Below are 20,796 nucleotides of genomic sequence, written 5' to 3'. Positions count from 1 at the left end.
AGTGCAATGAGGGCAGACAATAAGGTGCAAGGCTAGGAAGAGCTAGATTATGAGGTCAAGAGTTTTATTTTACAAGAGGTCCATTCAATTCTGTTGTATCAGCAAAATAGAAGCTCTCCTTGAGCCTGATGGTAGGTGCTTTCTGGCATTTGTATCTTCTGCCCAAAGCAAGGGGGGGAGGTTAAACAGTGTGTCCCATGTGGGAGGGGTATTGATAATGCTGACTGCTTTACCAAGACAGCAAGAAGTGTAGACAGCATGCATGGAGGGGAGGCTAGTTTCATAATGTGCTGAGCTGCGTCCATAGCTATTTTCACATGTTCTATGTTGAGTTCCTCTAATGGCTCCCACTCTCGATTATTGTCAAAGATATATTTATCATCATTTGACCTTTTATGTTAAGAAATAAATAAAAGGCAATTTCAGTGAAATTTATCATCATACTGTGATTATTCTCTTGACAGTCTGGAAGCTAATTCAGGTTGCACATATGATTACGTTGCAATCTACGACGGGCCATCAACAAATGATCCTTTACTTGCAAGGATCTGTAGTCAACCAAATGAAACTTATACATCATTGTACAACAGTATGACAATTTATTTTCGAACGGATGGCAGTGTAACACAACAAGGTTTCTCTGCAAACTATCATTCTCTGCCGATCAACGATGGTGAGCTTTGTGAAATTGTTCCTCAAAAAATTAATTTTTCATTATTTAAAATGCAAAATCAAATTACAGGTTTAAATTGCTTTAAAGGGCTCTTTCTTTGTGAACATCTACACGTTTGAAAATTACTGCTTAGCTCTTCCAAACACATTCATGAACCTGAGAAAGTGCATATTGTACGTCAGGAAGTTGTGTGGTTCACATGCATGTAAGGCAGAAAGAACAGGTGGATACAGGGTTTATTTTCAGTGATGGCAATTGACATCTTTCTTCAAAAAAAGTTATGATTTATGACTGGGTCCATTTATCCATTTAAAAGAGGTTATGTATGAGTTCAACAAATAAATGTTATCATTTGTGACTCTTAAACGTTTGTGGAAACTTAATAATGAAAACACTAAATTTAAAAAACCAACAAAATTTATCTATATAAATCAATAGCACAATTCAGAAGATACAGTGATCCAATGATCTTTTCTGAAATCAAAGTTGAGAGCAGATCGTTGGATAAAAATGATTGGATTCATCCAATGATTAATCATTTAAATATTTTCTACAAGAAGCCTCTTTAAGTCCAAAACTTATGGAGACAGTTGACTTTTCAGTCTGAGACCCACTCAGCACAACAAGGGGGAAGAAGCCAGAATGAAAGTGGTGGAGCAGAGGAATACAAGCAGGCAGTGATAGGAGAGACCAGGTGAGGGAGACGCCCCTCATCGATGCTGCCTGACATGCTGAGATTCTCCAGATTTTATTTATTTAGAGATACAGTGCAGAATAGGCCCTTCTGGCCCTTCGAGCTGCTCAGCCCTAAAATCCCCTCATTAACAAAGAAAACCGTCAAACACCCAATGTGCAGAGATCAACAAATTGTGCAAACAATACAAGTAACCAAATGACATTCAGAACTGAAGTTCGCAAAAGTGAGTTTACAATCACAGAGTCAGTCATGACTGTAGAAAATGCAGTCCCTTACCTCAAGTTAATTGAGATGAAATATTACATTTTACAATATTACCCTTCAGCTGGTCAAATTCAAGGTGCCACCTGTAATTAGTAGTGAATCACTAGTGCACGATGACATTGCCAGGGGAGCCATGGAAGAGTGGAAACAAACTATTGAAAGGATGGTGTTGGTCCACTTTCCCAACGTTCCCACGTCATGATCTTTAGAAACACCATTTTCAAATTGCATCTGTGGACATTCAGTCCATGCTAATTTCCTGTACTCCTTCCCTTTTCGGGACATAACAAGCAGACAGCTAGCACTAGAGAAAAGAGAGGTAGTTGTTAATTTTGTGCAAAGACAAATAAAGTCTATTTTACATGTGAAATAATAACACTTACCTTGCACTGACCTGACAGTGAGAGCTGCTGACTACCACAAACACATCAATAATTATTATAAATTATGATTGCAATCAAGTATTACGAGCACGTCAATTATTAGATACAGCATTCACAGCTAAGGAGATGAACTGACCAACTGACAAATGCAGACTGTGGCATCTCCCTCTTACACTTCCTACGTGTGCAGAGATCAGACTGGCAGACTTGCATCTTCAATATACACATTCCCAATGAATGGACATTCCCTCACCCGGCCATTTCTACTGTCCTTCCTTTCTATTCAGAAAGTTTGATTAATGTTTGAGGCTTCAACAGAAATAAATGATTCTGTCTTTATTTATATTATTTTGACAGAAACAACGCCGATATGGGAGACGACAGGTAATAAAACAATCTTTGAGAATATATTGATCCTCATTAAAAATATATAATATCTTTACATCAAAATTCTAGATTTCAAATTTCAAGTATTGGTCAAGATGCTAGAATTAGATGTTCCCGGATGGAAAGGGAAGTCAATAAGGAGTTTGGAGGATGTTCACACGCAATGGCCGTTAATGTAGCCGATGAATATTCATTGTCAGCTCAAAGTATGACTAGCCACGTTAGACACATATTGCTTAGAAATGAAGTAACGTGGCAACAAAAATTGGGAGAGAAACAGAAATAAATTATTGTTTATCTTAAAATATCTTTTCTCACTGAAGCTTATCCATTTCCTTATTGTTCATAGCTGTACCATGTGGAGGTTATCTTTACGAATCTTATGGATCTCTGGTCAGTCCTGCTTATCCATCCTCCTATCCAAATAATGCCAACTGCATTTGGTACATTCGAGTGAACAGCAACCAAAAAATAAATCTGCAGTTTACTGATTTCAAGTAAGTGAAAATTGTTTTTCATTTCATAGTGTAAGCAGAGACAAGACATTTGCTGTCAATTGGCTGTTGCTGATGGATTAATTCAAATTATCTTAATATGTTACTGGGATTAGTATTAAAGTTTATCTTATTTCATTTAATTTATTGAGATAGACTGCCAAGTATGCTCTTCCGTTCCTTAGACCCACGGTGCCCAGTAATCCCCCCGAGTTAGACCTCACGGGGTCAAATTACAATGGCCAATTAACCTCCCAGCCCATATGTCCTTGGACGGTGGGAGGAAATTGGAACACCCAGACTAAACCGATGTGGACAGGAGGAGACTATACAAACTCCTCCAGGCAACATCGGGAATTGAACTTGTGTTGCTGGTGCTGCAAAACGTTCTACGTCACTTTTTGAAAATAAGAAATGATTTTAATGTGATAATCGAAAGCAATTAATTTTCTTTTGTCTGCAGAATTTTGCCATAGAGTTATCAGTAGAGAAACGTACTTACAACTTTATGTCTAAATTCTGCAGAAGTGAAGAAATTAAATGTGGCAACAAGAAATCTGGCTCTGTGGCGCAGCATGTCCATGTCAGCCATTCTGCCCATCTCTACCTAACCACTTACCCACATTCAGTTGGGACCCTTCTATGCCTTCACTGACCTGTATTTATCAGCTTATGATTTGGAGCACTGCCTGTGAAATTGGTGGAAACTGAGTCAATGTGGGCTTTTAGAAGGAAACTGCAGAGTTATGCAGAAAAAGATAAAATGCAGGGACGTGGGACAGAGAGGTAGATTGAAACGAAAATAATTGGTCAACAGATAATTTAGAAATAAACGTCAGATACAGATTCACATTTATTTACCACATGTAAATGAAAATATGCAGTGAAATGCATCATTTGTGTTAACAACCAGCACTCCCAAGGATGAACTGGGCACTGCCCACAAGTGTAACAACACATTCCAGTGCAACGTAGAATCACCATAATATTAAGCTGAACAACACATGTAACAGCAACACCAAAGGTTAACACCAACAAAACAAGGAACCAGTCTCCTGGGTCATAACAATTGTATGCTTTCACAAATTCCAAGAGATATCTCACAGGTATTTGATTTTTAAGTCAGGAATACCTTAATTTTAACCTGACAACTGAGCACTGGCTACTACTGAAATGCAAAAGAATGCCTGAGAATATTCTTTGGGTTTCCAATTGCTGAATTGTACTTTTCACTGTTGCATTCTGCTGCCCGTCTGAAGTTCCCACAAACCCACTGCTAAAGACACAGAAGTTTTCAGCATTAAATTTACGAAGTGAAATCTGTTAGCATGGATGGAGTAAACTGGAATGAGGCATATTCAGTACATAATGATGCCAATTAAGCTGAATTTAGAGCAGATAATTGATTAAAACCCTATGCAAAATGATCCCATGTTGGAAGGAAGCAGCCTCTGTTAAAGGCTAGAGTTAACATCCAGGTGGATATTTGAGTGTGTGGCCATGGATGTGTAAAGTTAGGCAAGTAATTGTATGGGTAAAGTTTTCAGATTATATTGTAAATTGAGGCAAAGGTAAAGAAAACCTGAACGTGTTAGGCAGCCAAGAGTTGCTCAATATTGTAATTGTAATTAAGTTATTAGTGTCCTATGCACCAAGGTTCAGTGCACGTTCTCCATACAGATCAATTCATCACCTCAGTATATCAAGGTGTTAGAAGGGAAATATAACAAAGGAATTCAGAATATAGTGTTATAGTTGCAAGAAAGTGCAATGAGGGCAGACAATAAGGTGCAAGGCTAGGAAGAGCTAGATTATGAGGTCAAGAGTTTTATTTTACAAGAGGTCCATTCAATTCTGTTGTATCAGCAAAATAGAAGCTCTCCTTGAGCCTGATGGTAGGTGCTTTCTGGCATTTGTATCTTCTGCCCAAAGCAAGGGGGGGAGGTTAAACAGTGTGTCCCATGTGGGAGGGGTATTGATAATGCTGACTGCTTTACCAAGACAGCAAGAAGTGTAGACAGCATGCATGGAGGGGAGGCTAGTTTCATAATGTGCTGAGCTGCGTCCATAGCTATTTTCACATGTTCTATGTTGAGTTCCTCTAATGGCTCCCACTCTCGATTATTGTCAAAGATATATTTATCATCATTTGACCTTTTATGTTAAGAAATAAATAAAAGGCAATTTCAGTGAAATTTATCATCATACTGTGATTATTCTCTTGACAGTCTGGAAGCTAATTCAGGTTGCACATATGATTACGTTGCAATCTACGACGGGCCATCAACAAATGATCCTTTACTTGCAAGGATCTGTAGTCAACCAAGTGAAACTTATACATCATTGTACAACAGTATGACAATTTATTTTCGAACGGATGGCAGTGTAACACAACAAGGTTTCTCTGCAAACTATCATTCTCTGCCGATCAACGATGGTGAGCTTTGTGAAATTGTTCCTCAAAAAATTAATTTTTCATTATTTAAAATGCAAAATCAAATTACAGGTTTAAATTGCTTTAAAGGGCTCTTTCTTTGTGAACATCTACACGTTTGAAAATTACTGCTTAGCTCTTCCAAACACATTCATGAACCTGAGAAAGTGCATATTGTACGTCAGGAAGTTGTGTGGTTCACATGCATGTAAGGCAGAAAGAACAGGTGGATACAGGGTTTATTTTCAGTGATGGCAATTGACACCTTTCTTCAAAAAAAGTTATGATTTATGACTGGGTCCATTTATCCATTTAAAAGAGGTTATGTATGAGTTCAACAAATAAATGTTATCATTTGTGACTCTTAAACGTTTGTGGAAACTTAATAATGAAAACACTAAATTTAAAAAACCAACAAAATTTATCTATATAAATCAATAGCACAATTCAGAAGATACAGTGATCCAATGATCTTTTCTGAAATCAAAGTTGAGAGCAGATCGTTGGATAAAAATGATTGGATTCATCCAATGATTAATCATTTAAATATTTTCTACAAGAAGCCTCTTTAAGTCCAAAACTTATGGAGACAGTTGACTTTTCAGTCTGAGACCCACTCAGCACAACAAGGGGGAAGAAGCCAGAATGAAAGTGGTGGAGCAGAGGAATACAAGCAGGCAGTGATAGGAGAGACCAGGTGAGGGAGACGCCCCTCATCGATGCTGCCTGACATGCTGAGATTCTCCAGATTTTATTTATTTAGAGATACAGTGCAGAATAGGCCCTTCTGGCCCTTCGAGCTGCTCAGCCCTAAAATCCCCTCATTAACAAAGAAAACCGTCAAACACCCAATGTGCAGAGATCAACAAATTGTGCAAACAATACAAGTAACCAAATGACATTCAGAACGGAAGTTCGCAAAAGTGAGTTTACAATCACAGAGTCAGTCATGACTGTAGAAAATGCAGTCCCTTACCTCAAGTTAATTGAGATGAAATATTACATTTTACAATATTACCCTTCAGCTGGTCAAATTCAAGGTGCCACCTGTAATTAGTAGTGAATCACTAGTGCACGATGACATTGCCAGGGGAGCCATGGAAGAGTGGAAACAAACTATTGAAAGGATGGTGTTGGTCCACTTTCCCAACGTTCCCACGTCATGATCTTTAGAAACACCATTTTCAAATTGCATCTGTGGACATTCAGTCCATGCTAATTTCCTGTACTCCTTCCCTTTTCGGGACATAACAAGCAGACAGCTAGCACTAGAGAAAAGAGAGGTAGTTGTTAATTTTGTGCAAAGACAAATAAAGTCTATTTTACATGTGAAATAATAACACTTACCTTGCACTGACCTGACAGTGAGAGCTGCTGACTACCACAAACACATCAATAATTATTATAAATTATGATTGCAATCAAGTATTACGAGCACGTCAATTATTAGATACAGCATTCACAGCTAAGGAGATGAACTGACCAACTGACAAATGCAGACTGTGGCATCTCCCTCTTACACTTCCTACGTGTGCAGAGATCAGACTGGCAGACTTGCATCTTCAATATACACATTCCCAATGAATGGACATTCCCTCACCCGGCCATTTCTACTGTCCTTCCTTTCTATTCAGAAAGTTTGATTAATGTTTGAGGCTTCAACAGAAATAAATGATTCTGTCTTTATTTATATTATTTTGACAGAAACAACGCCGATATGGGAGACGACAGGTAATAAAACAATCTTTGAGAATATATTGATCCTCATTAAAAATATATAATATCTTTACATCAAAATTCTAGATTTCAAATTTCAAGTATTGGTCAAGATGCTAGAATTAGATGTTCCCGGATGGAAAGGGAAGTCAATAAGGAGTTTGGAGGATGTTCACACGCAATGGCCGTTAATGTAGCCGATGAATATTCATTGTCAGCTCAAAGTATGACTAGCCACGTTAGACACATATTGCTTAGAAATGAAGTAACGTGGCAACAAAAATTGGGAGAGAAACAGAAATAAATTATTGTTTATCTTAAAATATCTTTTCTCACTGAAGCTTATCCATTTCCTTATTGTTCATAGCTGTACCATGTGGAGGTTATCTTTACGAATCTTATGGATCTCTGGTCAGTCCTGCTTATCCATCCTCCTATCCAAATAATGCCAACTGCATTTGGTACATTCGAGTGAACAGCAACCAAAAAATAAATCTGCAGTTTACTGATTTCAAGTAAGTGAAAATTGTTTTTCATTTCATAGTGTAAGCAGAGACAAGACATTTGCTGTCAATTGGCTGTTGCTGATGGATTAATTCAAATTATCTTAATATGTTACTGGGATTAGTATTAAAGTTTATCTTATTTCATTTAATTTATTGAGATAGACTGCCAAGTATGCTCTTCCGTTCCTTAGACCCACGGTGCCCAGTAATCCCCCCGAGTTAGACCTCACGGGGTCAAATTACAATGGCCAATTAACCTCCCAGCCCATATGTCCCTGGACGGTGGGAGGAAATTGGAACACCCAGACTAAACCGATGTGGACAGGAGGAGACTATACAAACTCCTCCAGGCAACATCGGGAATTGAACTTGTGTTGCTGGTGCTGCAAAACGTTCTACGTCACTTTTTGAAAATAAGAAATGATTTTAATGTGATAATCGAAAGCAATTAATTTTCTTTTGTCTGCAGAATTTTGCCATAGAGTTATCAGTAGAGAAACGTACTTACAACTTTATGTCTAAATTCTGCAGAAGTGAAGAAATTAAATGTGGCAACAAGAAATCTGGCTCTGTGGCGCAGCATGTCCATGTCAGCCATTCTGCCCATCTCTACCTAACCACTTACCCACATTCAGTTGGGACCCTTCTATGCCTTCACTGACCTGTATTTATCAGCTTATGATTTGGAGCACTGCCTGTGAAATTGGTGGAAACTGAGTCAATGTGGGCTTTTAGAAGGAAACTGCAGAGTTATGCAGAAAAAGATAAAATGCAGGGACGTGGGACAGAGAGGTAGATTGAAACGAAAATAATTGGTCAACAGATAATTTAGAAATAAACGTCAGATACAGATTCACATTTATTTACCACATGTAAATGAAAATATGCAGTGAAATGCATCATTTGTGTTAACAACCAGCACTCCCAAGGATGAACTGGGCACTGCCCACAAGTGTAACAACACATTCCAGTGCAATGTAGAATCACCATAATATTAAGCTGAACAACACATGTAACAGCAACACCAAAGGTTAACACCAACAAAACAAGGAACCAGTCTCCTGGGTCATAACAATTGTATGCTTTCACAAATTCCAAGAGATATCTCACAGGTATTTGATTTTTAAGTCAGGAATACCTTAATTTTAACCTGACAACTGAGCACTGGCTACTACTGAAATGCAAAAGAATGCCTGAGAATATTCTTTGGGTTTCCAATTGCTGAATTGTACTTTTCACTGTTGCATTCTGCTGCCCGTCTGAAGTTCCCACAAACCCACTGCTAAAGACACAGAAGTTTTCAGCATTAAATTTACGAAGTGAAATCTGTTAGCATGGATGGAGTAAACTGGAATGAGGCATATTCAGTATGTAATGATGCCAATTAAGCTGAATTTAGAGCAGATAATTGATTAAAACCCTATGCAAAATGATCCCATGTTGGAAGGAAGCAGCCTCTGTTAAAGGCTAGAGTTAACATCCAGGTGGATATTTGAGTGTGTGGCCATGGATGTGTAAAGTTAGGCAAGTAATTGTATGGGTAAAGTTTTCAGATTATATTGTAAATTGAGGCAAAGGTAAAGAAAACCTGAACGTGTTAGGCAGCCAAGAGTTGCTCAATATTGTAATTGTAATTAAGTTATTAGTGTCCTATGCACCAAGGTTCAGTGCACGTTCTCCATACAGATCAATTCATCACCTCAGTATATCAAGGCGTTAGAAGGGAAATATAACAAAGGAATTCAGAATATAGTGTTATAGTTGCAAGAAAGTGCAATGAGGGCAGACAATAAGGTGCAAGGCTAGGAAGAGCTAGATTATGAGGTCAAGAGTTTTATTTTACAAGAGGTCCATTCAATTCTGTTGTATCAGCAAAATAGAAGCTCTCCTTGAGCCTGATGGTAGGTGCTTTCTGGCATTTGTATCTTCTGCCCAAAGCAAGGGGGGGAGGTTAAACAGTGTGTCCCATGTGGGAGGGGTATTGATAATGCTGACTGCTTTACCAAGACAGCAAGAAGTGTAGACAGCATGCATGGAGGGGAGGCTAGTTTCATAATGTGCTGAGCTGCGTCCATAGCTATTTTCACATGTTCTATGTTGAGTTCCTCTAATGGCTCCCACTCTCGATTATTGTCAAAGATATATTTATCATCATTTGACCTTTTATGTTAAGAAATAAATAAAAGGCAATTTCAGTGAAATTTATCATCATACTGTGATTATTCTCTTGACAGTCTGGAAGCTAATTCAGGTTGCACATATGATTACGTTGCAATCTACGACGGGCCATCAACAAATGATCCTTTACTTGCAAGGATCTGTAGTCAACCAAATGAAACTTATACATCATTGTACAACAGTATGACAATTTATTTTCGAACGGATGGCAGTGTAACACAACAAGGTTTCTCTGCAAACTATCATTCTCTGCCGATCAACGATGGTGAGCTTTGTGAAATTGTTCCTCAAAAAATTAATTTTTCATTATTTAAAATGCAAAATCAAATTACAGGTTTAAATTGCTTTAAAGGGCTCTTTCTTTGTGAACATCTACACGTTTGAAAATTACTGCTTAGCTCTTCCAAACACATTCATGAACCTGAGAAAGTGCATATTGTACGTCAGGAAGTTGTGCGGTTCACATGCATGTAAGGCAGAAAGAACAGGTGGATACAGGGTTTATTTTCAGTGATGGCAATTGACACCTTTCTTCAAAAAAAGTTATGATTTATGACTGGGTCCATTTATCCATTTAAAAGAGGTTATGTATGAGTTCAACAAATAAATGTTATCATTTGTGACTCTTAAACGTTTGTGGAAACTTAATAATGAAAACACTAAATTTAAAAAACCAACAAAATTTATCTATATAAATCAATAGCACAATTCAGAAGATACAGTGATCCAATGATCTTTTCTGAAATCAAAGTTGAGAGCAGATCGTTGGATAAAAATGATTGGATTCATCCAATGATTAATCATTTAAATATTTTCTACAAGAAGCCTCTTTAAGTCCAAAACTTATGGAGACAGTTGACTTTTCAGTCTGAGACCCACTCAGCACAACAAGGGGGAAGAAGCCAGAATGAAAGTGGTGGAGCAGAGGAATACAAGCAGGCAGTGATAGGAGAGACCAGGTGAGGGAGACGCCCCTCATCGATGCTGCCTGACATGCTGAGATTCTCCAGATTTTATTTATTTAGAGATACAGTGCAGAATAGGCCCTTCTGGCCCTTCGAGCTGCTCAGCCCTAAAATCCCCTCATTAACAAAGAAAACCGTCAAACACCCAATGTGCAGAGATCAACAAATTGTGCAAACAATACAAGTAACCAAATGACATTCAGAACTGAAGATCGCAAAATTGAGTTCACAATCACAGAGTCAGTCATGACTGTAGAAAATGCAGTCCCTTTCCTCAAGTTAATTGAGATGAAATATTACATTTTACAATATTACCCTTCAGCTGGTCAAATTCAAGGTGCCACCTGTAATTAGTAGTGAATCACTAGTGCACGATGACATTGCCAGGGGAGCCATGGAAGAGTGGAAACAAACTATTGAAAGGATGGTGTTGGTCCACTTTCCCAACGTTCCCACGTCATGATCTTTAGAAACACCATTTTCAAATTGCATCTGTGGACATTCAGTCCATGCTAATTTCCTGTACTCCTTCCCTTTTCGGGACATAACAAGCAGACAGCTAGCACTAGAGAAAAGAGAGGTAGTTGTTAATTTTGTGCAAAGACAAATAAAGTCTATTTTACATGTGAAATAATAACACTTACCTTGCACTGACCTGACAGTGAGAGCTGCTGACTACCACAAACACATCAATAATTATTATAAATTATGATTGCAATCAAGTATTACGAGCACATCAATTATTAGATACAGCATTCACAGCTAAGGAGATGAACTGACCAACTGACAAATGCAGACTGTGGCATCTCCCTCTTACACTTCCTACGTGTGCAGAGATCAGACTGGCAGACTTGCATCTTCAATATACACATTCCCAATGAATGGACATTCCCTCACCCGGCCATTTCTACTGTCCTTCCTTTCTATTCAGAAAGTTTGATTAATGTTTGAGGCTTCAACAGAAATAAATGATTCTGTCTTTATTTATATTATTTTGACAGAAACAATGCCGATATGGGAGACGACAGGTAATAAAACAATCTTTGAGAATATATTGATCCTCATTAAAAATATATAATATCTTTACATCAAAATTCTAGATTTCAAATTTCAAGTATTGGTCAAGATGCTAGAATTAGATGTTCCCGGATGGAAAGGGAAGTCAGTAAGGAATTTGGAGGATGTTCACACGCAATGGCCATTAATGTAGCCGATGAATATACATTGTCAGCTCAAAGTATGACTAGCCATGTTAGACACTTATTGCTTAGAAATGAAGTAACGTGGCAACAAAAATTGGGAGAGAAACAGAAATAAATTATTGTTTATCTTAAAATATCTTTTCTCACTGAAGCTTATCCATTTCCTTATTGTTCATAGCTGTACCATGTGGAGGTTATCTTTACGAATCTTATGGATCTCTGGTCAGTCCTGCTTATCCATCCTCCTATCCAAATAATGCCAACTGCATTTGGTACATTCGAGTGAACAGCAACCAAAAAATAAATCTGCAGTTTACTGATTTCAAGTAAGTGAAAATTGTTTTTCATTTCATAGTGTAAGCAGAGACAAGACATTTGCTGTCAATTGGCTGTTGCTGATGGATTAATTCAAATTATCTTAATATGTTACTGGGATTAGTATTAAAGTTTATCTTATTTAATTTAATTTATTGAGATAGACTGCCAAGTATGCTCTTCCGTTCCTTAGACCCACGGTGCCCAGTAATCCCCCCGAGTTAGACCTCACGGGGTCAAATTACAATGGCCAATTAACCTCCCAGCCCATATGTCCTTGGATGGTGGGAGGAAATTGGAACACCCAGACTAAACCGATGTGGACAGGAGGAGACTATACAAACTCCTCCAGGCAACATCGGGAATTGAACTTGTGTTGCTGGTGCTGCAAAACGTTCTACATCACTTTTTGAAAATAAGAAATGATTTTAATGTGATAATCGAAAGCAATTAATTTTCTTTTGTCTGCAGAATTTCGCCATAGAGTTATCAGTAGAGAAACGTACTTACAACTTTATGTCTAAATTCTGCAGAAGTGAAGAAATTAAATGTGGCAACAAGAAATCTGGCTCTGTGGCGCAGCATGTCCATGTCAGCCATTCTGCCCATCTCTACCTAACCACTTACCCACATTCAGTTGGGACCCTTCTATGCCTTCACTGACCTGTATTTATCAGCTTATGATTTGGAGCACTGCCTGTGAAATTGGTGGAAACTGAGTCAATGTGGGCTTTTAGAAGGAAACTGCAGAGTTATGCAGAAAAAGATAAAATGCAGGGACGTGGGACAGAGAGGTAGATTGAAACGAAAATAATTGGTCAACAGATAATTTAGAAATAAACGTCAGATACAGATTCACATTTATTTACCACATGTAAATGAAAATATGCAGTGAAATGCATCATTTGTGTTAACAACCAGCACTCCCAAGGATGAACTGGGCACTGCCCACAAGTGTAACAACACATTCCAGTGCAACGTAGAATCACCATAATATTAAGCTGAACAACACATGTAACAGCAACACCAAAGGTTAACACCAACAAAACAAGGAACCAGTCTCCTGGGTCATAACAATTGTATGCTTTCACAAATTCCAAGAGATATCTCACAGGTATTTGATTTTTAAGTCAGGAATACCTTAATTTTAACCTGACAACTGAGCACTGGCTACTACTGAAATGCAAAAGAATGCCTGAGAATATTCTTTGGGTTTCCAATTGCTGAATTGTACTTTTCACTGTTGCATTCTGCTGCCCGTCTGAAGTTCCCACAAACCCACTGCTAAAGACACAGAAGTTTTCAGCATTAAATTTACGAAGTGAAATCTGTTAGCATGGATGGAGTAAACTGGAATGAGGCATATTCAGTACGTAATGATGCCAATTAAGCTGAATTTAGAGCAGATAATTGATTAAAACCCTATGCAAAATGATCCCATGTTGGAAGGAAGCAGCCTCTGTTAAAGGCTAGAGTTAACATCCAGGTGGATATTTGAGTGTGTGGCCATGGATGTGTAAAGTTAGGCAAGTAATTGTATGGGTAAAGTTTTCAGATTATATTGTAAATTGAGGCAAAGGTAAAGAAAACCTGAACGTGTTAGGCAGCCAAGAGTTGCTCAATATTGTAATTGTAATTAAGTTATTAGTGTCCTATGCACCAAGGTTCAGTGCACGTTCTCCATACAGATCAATTCATCACCTCAGTATATCAAGGTGTTAGAAGGGAAATATAACAAAGGAATTCAGAATATAGTGTTATAGTTGCAAGAAAGTGCAATGAGGGCAGACAATAAGGTGCAAGGCTAGGAAGAGCTAGATTATGAGGTCAAGAGTTTTATTTTACAAGAGGTCCATTCAATTCTGTTGTATCAGCAAAATAGAAGCTCTCCTTGAGCCTGATGGTAGGTGCTTTCTGGCATTTGTATCTTCTGCCCAAAGCAAGGGGGGGAGGTTAAACAGTGTGTCCCATGTGGGAGGGGTATTGATAATGCTGACTGCTTTACCAAGACAGCAAGAAGTGTAGACAGCATGCATGGAGGGGAGGCTAGTTTCATAATGTGCTGAGCTGCGTCCATAGCTATTTTCACATGTTCTATGTTGAGTTCCTCTAATGGCTCCCACTCTCGATTATTGTCAAAGATATATTTATCATCATTTGACCTTTTATGTTAAGAAATAAATAAAAGGCAATTTCAGTGAAATTTATCATCATACTGTGATTATTCTCTTGACAGTCTGGAAGCTAATTCAGGTTGCACATATGATTACGTTGCAATCTACGACGGGCCATCAACAAATGATCCTTTACTTGCAAGGATCTGTAGTCAACCAAGTGAAACTTATACATCATTGTACAACAGTATGACAATTTATTTTCGAACGGATGGCAGTGTAACACAACAAGGTTTCTCTGCAAACTATCATTCTCTGCCGATCAACGATGGTGAGCTTTGTGAAATTGTTCCTCAAAAAATTAATTTTTCATTATTTAAAATGCAAAATCAAATTACAGGTTTAAATTGCTTTAAAGGGCTCTTTCTTTGTGAACATCTACACGTTTGAAAATTACTGCTTAGCTCTTCCAAACACATTCATGAACCTGAGAAAGTGCATATTGTACGTCAGGAAGTTGTGTGGTTCACATGCATGTAAGGCAGAAAGAACAGGTGGATACAGGGTTTATTTTCAGTGATGGCAATTGACATCTTTCTTCAAAAAAAGTTATGATTTATGACTGGGTCCATTTATCCATTTAAAAGAGGTTATGTATGAGTTCAACAAATAAATGTTATCATTTGTGACTCTTAAACGTTTGTGGAAACTTAATAATGAAAACACTAAATTTAAAAAACCAACAAAATTTATCTATATAAATCAATAGCACAATTCAGAAGATACAGTGATCCAATGATCTTTTCTGAAATCAAAGTTGAGAGCAGATCGTTGGATAAAAATGATTGGATTCATCCAATGATTAATCATTTAAATATTTTCTACAAGAAGCCTCTTTAAGTCCAAAACTTATGGAGACAGTTGACTTTTCAGTCTGAGACCCACTCAGCACAACAAGGGGGAAGAAGCCAGAATGAAAGTGGTGGAGCAGAGGAATACAAGCAGGCAGTGATAGGAGAGACCAGGTGAGGGAGACGCCCCTCATCGATGCTGCCTGACATGCTGAGATTCTCCAGATTTTATTTATTTAGAGATACAGTGCAGAATAGGCCCTTCTGGCCCTTCGAGCTGCTCAGCCCTAAAATCCCCTCATTAACAAAGAAAACCGTCAAACACCCAATGTGCAGAGATCAACAAATTGTGCAAACAATACAAGTAACCAAATGACATTCAGAACTGAAGATCGCAAAATTGAGTTCACAATCACAGAGTCAGTCATGACTGTAGAAAATGCAGTCCCTTTCCTCAAGTTAATTGAGATGAAATATTACATTTTACAATATTACCCTTCAGCTGGTCAAATTCAAGGTGCCACCTGTAATTAGTAGTGAATCACTAGTGCACGATGACATTGCCAGGGGAGCCATGGAAGAGTGGAAACAAACTATTGAAAGGATGGTGTTGGTCCACTTTCCCAACGTTCCCACGTCATGATCTTTAGAAACACCATTTTCAAATTGCATCTGTGGACATTCAGTCCATGCTAATTTCCTGTACTCCTTCCCTTTTCGGGACATAACAAGCAGACAGCTAGCACTAGAGAAAAGAGAGGTAGTTGTTAATTTTGTGCAAAGACAAATAAAGTCTATTTTACATGTGAAATAATAACACTTACCTTGCACTGACCTGACAGTGAGAGCTGCTGACTACCACAAACACATCAATAATTATTATAAATTATGATTGCAATCAAGTATTACGAGCACATCAATTATTAGATACAGCATTCACAGCTAAGGAGATGAACTGACCAACTGACAAATGCAGACTGTGGCATCTCCCTCTTACACTTCCTACGTGTGCAGAGATCAGACTGGCAGACTTGCATCTTCAATATACACATTCCCAATGAATGGACATTCCCTCACCCGGCCATTTCTACTGTCCTTCCTTTCTATTCAGAAAGTTTGATTAATGTTTGAGGCTTCAACAGAAATAAATGATTCTGTCTTTATTTATATTATTTTGACAGAAACAACGCCGATATGGGAGACGACAGGTAATAAAACAATCTTTGAGAATATATTGATCCTCATTAAAAATATATAATATCTTTACATCAAAATTCTAGATTTCAAATTTCAAGTATTGGTCAAGATGCTAGAATTAGATGTTCCCGGATGGAAAGGGAAGTCAATAAGGAGTTTGGAGGATGTTCACACGCAATGGCCGTTAATGTAGCCGATGAATATTCATTGTCAGCTCAAAGTATGACTAGCCACGTTAGACACATATTGCTTAGAAATGAAGTAACGTGGCAACAAAAATTGGGAGAGAAACAGAAATAAATTATTGTTTATCTTAAAATATCTTTTCTCACTGAAGCTTATCCATTTCCTTATTGTTCATAGCTGTACCATGTGGAGGTTATCTTTACGAATCTTATGGATCTCTGGTCAGTCCTGCTTATCCATCCTCCTATCCAAATAATGCCAACTGCATTTGGTACATTCGAGTGAACAGCAACCAAAAAATAAATCTGCAGTTTACTGATTTCAAGTAAGTGAAAATTGTTTTTCATTTCATAGTGTAAGCAGAGACAAGACATTTGCTGTCAATTGGCTGTTGCTGATGGATTAATTCAAATTATCTTAATATGTTACTGGGATTAGTATTAAAGTTTATCTTATTTAATTTAATTTATTGAGATAGACTGCCAAGTATGCTCTTCCGTTCCTTAGACCCACGGTGCCCAGTAATCCCCCCGAGTTAGACCTCACGGGGTCAAATTACAATGGCCAATTAACCTCCCAGCCCATATGTCCTTGGATGGTGGGAGGAAATTGGAACACCCAGACTAAACCGATGTGGACAGGAGGAGACTATACAAACTCCTCCAGGCAACATCGGGAATTGAACTTGTGTTGCTGGTGCTGCAAAACGTTCTACATCACTTTTTGAAAATAAGAAATGATTTTAATGTGATAATCGAAAGCAATTAATTTTCTTTTGTCTGCAGAATTTCGCCATAGAGTTATCAGTAGAGAAACGTACTTACAACTTTATGTCTAAATTCTGCAGAAGTGAAGAAATTAAATGTGGCAACAAGAAATCTGGCTCTGTGGCGCAGCATGTCCATGTCAGCCATTCTGCCCATCTCTACCTAACCACTTACCCACATTCAGTTGGGACCCTTCTATGCCTTCACTGACCTGTATTTATCAGCTTATGATTTGGAGCACTGCCTGTGAAATTGGTGGAAACTGAGTCAATGTGGGCTTTTAGAAGGAAACTGCAGAGTTATGCAGAAAAAGATAAAATGCAGGGACGTGGGACAGAGAGGTAGATTGAAACGAAAATAATTGGTCAACAGATAATTTAGAAATAAACGTCAGATACAGATTCACATTTATTTACCACATGTAAATGAAAATATGCAGTGAAATGCATCATTTGTGTTAACAACCAGCACTCCCAAGGATGAACTGGGCACTGCCCACAAGTGTAACAACACATTCCAGTGCAACGTAGAATCACCATAATATTAAGCTGAACAACACATGTAACAGCAACACCAAAGGTTAACACCAACAAAACAAGGAACCAGTCTCCTGGGTCATAACAATTGTATGCTTTCACAAATTCCAAGAGATATCTCACAGGTATTTGATTTTTAAGTCAGGAATACCTTAATTTTAACCTGACAACTGAGCACTGGCTACTACTGAAATGCAAAAGAATGCCTGAGAATATTCTTTGGGTTTCCAATTGCTGAATTGTACTTTTCACTGTTGCATTCTGCTGCCCGTCTGAAGTTCCCACAAACCCACTGCTAAAGACACAGAAGTTTTCAGCATTAAATTTACGAAGTGAAATCTGTTAGCATGGATGGAGTAAACTGGAATGAGGCATATTCAGTACGTAATGATGCCAATTAAGCTGAATTTAGAGCAGATAATTGATTAAAACCCTATGCAAAATGATCCCATGTTGGAAGGAAGCAGCCTCTGTTAAAGGCTAGAGTTAACATCCAGGTGGATATTTGAGTGTGTGGCCATGGATGTGTAAAGTTAGGCAAGTAATTGTATGGGTAAAGTTTTCAGATTATATTGTAAATTGAGGCAAAGGTAAAGAAAACCTGAACGTGTTAGGCAGCCAAGAGTTGCTCAATATTGTAATTGTAATTAAGTTATTAGTGTCCTATGCACCAAGGTTCAGTGCACGTTCTCCATACAGATCAATTCATCACCTCAGTATATCAAGGTGTTAGAAGGGAAATATAACAAAGGAATTCAGAATATAGTGTTATAGTTGCAAGAAAGTGCAATGAGGGCAGACAATAAGGTGCAAGGCTAGGAAGAGCTAGATTATGAGGTCAAGAGTTTTATTTTACAAGAGGTCCATTCAATTCTGTTGTATCAGCAAAATAGAAGCTCTCCTTGAGCCTGATGGTAGGTGCTTTCTGGCATTTGTATCTTCTGCCCAAAGCAAGGGGGGGAGGTTAAACAGTGTGTCCCGTGTGGGAGGGGTATTGATAATGCTGACTGCTTTACCAAGACAGCAAGAAGTGTAGACAGCATGCATGGAGGGGAGGCTAGTTTCATAATGTGCTGAGCTGCGTCCATAGCTATTTTCACATGTTCTATGTTGAGTTCCTCTAATGGCTCCCACTCTCGATTATTGTCAAAGATATATTTATCATCATTTGACCTTTTATGTTAAGAAATAAATAAAAGGCAATTTCAGTGAAATTTATCATCATACTGTGATTATTCTCTTGACAGTCTGGAAGCTAATTCAGGTTGCACATATGATTACGTTGCAATCTACGACGGGCCATCAACAAATGATCCTTTACTTGCAAGGATCTGTAGTCAACCAAGTGAAACTTATACATCATTGTACAACAGTATGACAATTTATTTTCGAACGGATGGCAGTGTAACACAACAAGGTTTCTCTGCAAACTATCATTCTCTGCCGATCAACGATGGTGAGCTTTGTGAAATTGTTCCTCAAAAAATTAATTTTTCATTATTTAAAATGCAAAATCAAATTACAGGTTTAAATTGCTTTAAAGGGCTCTTTCTTTGTGAACATCTACACGTTTGAAAATTACTGCTTAGCTCTTCCAAACACATTCATGAACCTGAGAAAGTGCATATTGTACGTCAGGAAGTTGTGTGGTTCACATGCATGTAAGGCAGAAAGAACAGGTGGATACAGGGTTTAATTTCAGTGATGGCAATTGACATCTTTCTTCAAAAAAGTTATGATTTATGACTGGGTCCATTTATCCATTTAAAAGAGGTTATGTATGAGTTCAACAAATAAATGTTATCATTTGTGACTCTTAAACGTTTGTGGAAACTTAATAATGAAAACACTAAATTTAAAAAACCAACAAAATTTATCTATATAAATCAATAGCACAATTCAGAAGATACAGTGATCCAATGATCTTTTCTGAAATCAAAGTTGAGAGCAGATCATTGGATAAAAATGATTGGATTCATCCAATGATTAATCATTTAAATATTTTCTACAAGAAGCCTCTTTAAGTCCAAAACTTATGGAGACAGTTGACTTTTCAGTCTGAGACCCACTCAGCACAACAAGGGGGAAGAAGCCAGAATGAAAGTGGTGGAGCAGAGGAATACAAGCAGGCAGTGATAGGAGAGACCAGGTGAGGGAGACGCCCCCCATCGATGCTGCCTGACATGCTGAGATTCTCCAGATTTTATTTATTTAGAGATACAGTGCAGAATAGGCCCTTCTGGCCCTTCGAGCTGCTCAGCCCTAAAATCCCCTCATTAACAAAGAAGACCGTCAAACACCCAATGTGCAGAGATCAACAAATCGTGCAAACAATACAAACAAACAAATGACATTCAGAACGGCCGTTCGCAAAATTGAGTTCACAATCACAGAGTCAGTCATGACTGTAGAAAATGCAGTCACTTTCCTCATGGAAATTGAGATGAAATATTACATTTTACAATATTACCCTTCAGCTGGTCAAATTCAAGGTGCCACCTGTAATTAGTAGTGAATCACTAGTGCACGATGACATTGCCAGGGGAGCCATGGAAGAGTGGAAACAAACTATTGAAAGGATGGTGTTGGTCCACTTTCCCAATGTTCCCACGTCATGATCTTTAGAAACACCATTTTCAAGTTGCATCTGTGGACATTCAGTCCATGCTAATTTCCTGTACTCCTTCCCTTTTCGGGACATAACAAGCAGACAGCTAGCACTAGAGAAAAGAGAGGTAGTTGTTAATTTTGTGCAAAGACAAATAAAGTCCATTTTACATGTGAAATAATAACACTTACCTTGCACTGTACCTGACAGTGAGAGCTGCTGACTACCACAAACACATCAATAATTATTATAAATTATGATTGCAATCAAGTATTACGAGCACGTCAATTATTAGATACAGCATTCACAGCTAAGGAGATGAA

The 20,796-nt window shown here is 38.0% G+C and overlaps 2 protein-coding genes across 2 annotated transcripts in view; both read left to right on the top strand.

Annotated features, from left to right (window-relative positions):
* Positions 1-10,135, top strand: part of LOC140715453 (scavenger receptor cysteine-rich domain-containing protein DMBT1-like) — a 46,257-nt gene extending 36,122 nt beyond the window's left edge. Inside the window, exons 22-28 of the mRNA XM_073027655.1 lie at positions 465-673; positions 2,375-2,401; positions 2,754-2,901; positions 5,127-5,335; positions 7,037-7,063; positions 7,416-7,563; positions 9,789-10,135. Coding sequence (XP_072883756.1) covers positions 465-673; positions 2,375-2,401; positions 2,754-2,901; positions 5,127-5,335; positions 7,037-7,063; positions 7,416-7,563; positions 9,789-10,116 — 1,096 coding nt within the window. The 3' untranslated portion in view covers positions 10,117-10,135. The remainder of the gene's footprint in view (positions 1-464; positions 674-2,374; positions 2,402-2,753; positions 2,902-5,126; positions 5,336-7,036; positions 7,064-7,415; positions 7,564-9,788) is intronic.
* A 1,568-nt stretch (positions 10,136-11,703) lies between these two features.
* LOC140715048 (scavenger receptor cysteine-rich domain-containing protein DMBT1-like) overlaps positions 11,704-20,796 on the top strand; it is a 79,046-nt gene continuing 69,953 nt past the window's right edge. The window contains exons 1-6 of the mRNA XM_073026776.1: positions 11,704-11,725; positions 12,078-12,225; positions 14,451-14,659; positions 16,361-16,387; positions 16,740-16,887; positions 19,113-19,321. Of these exons, the coding sequence (XP_072882877.1) occupies positions 11,704-11,725; positions 12,078-12,225; positions 14,451-14,659; positions 16,361-16,387; positions 16,740-16,887; positions 19,113-19,321 (763 nt within the window). The remainder of the gene's footprint in view (positions 11,726-12,077; positions 12,226-14,450; positions 14,660-16,360; positions 16,388-16,739; positions 16,888-19,112; positions 19,322-20,796) is intronic.

This window comes from Hemitrygon akajei, chromosome 23, assembly GCF_048418815.1.
Source record: "Hemitrygon akajei chromosome 23, sHemAka1.3, whole genome shotgun sequence".
In the NCBI taxonomy this organism is placed as follows: domain Eukaryota; kingdom Metazoa; phylum Chordata; class Chondrichthyes; order Myliobatiformes; family Dasyatidae; genus Hemitrygon; species Hemitrygon akajei.
This window is presented reverse-complemented; position numbering and strand designations above follow the sequence as displayed.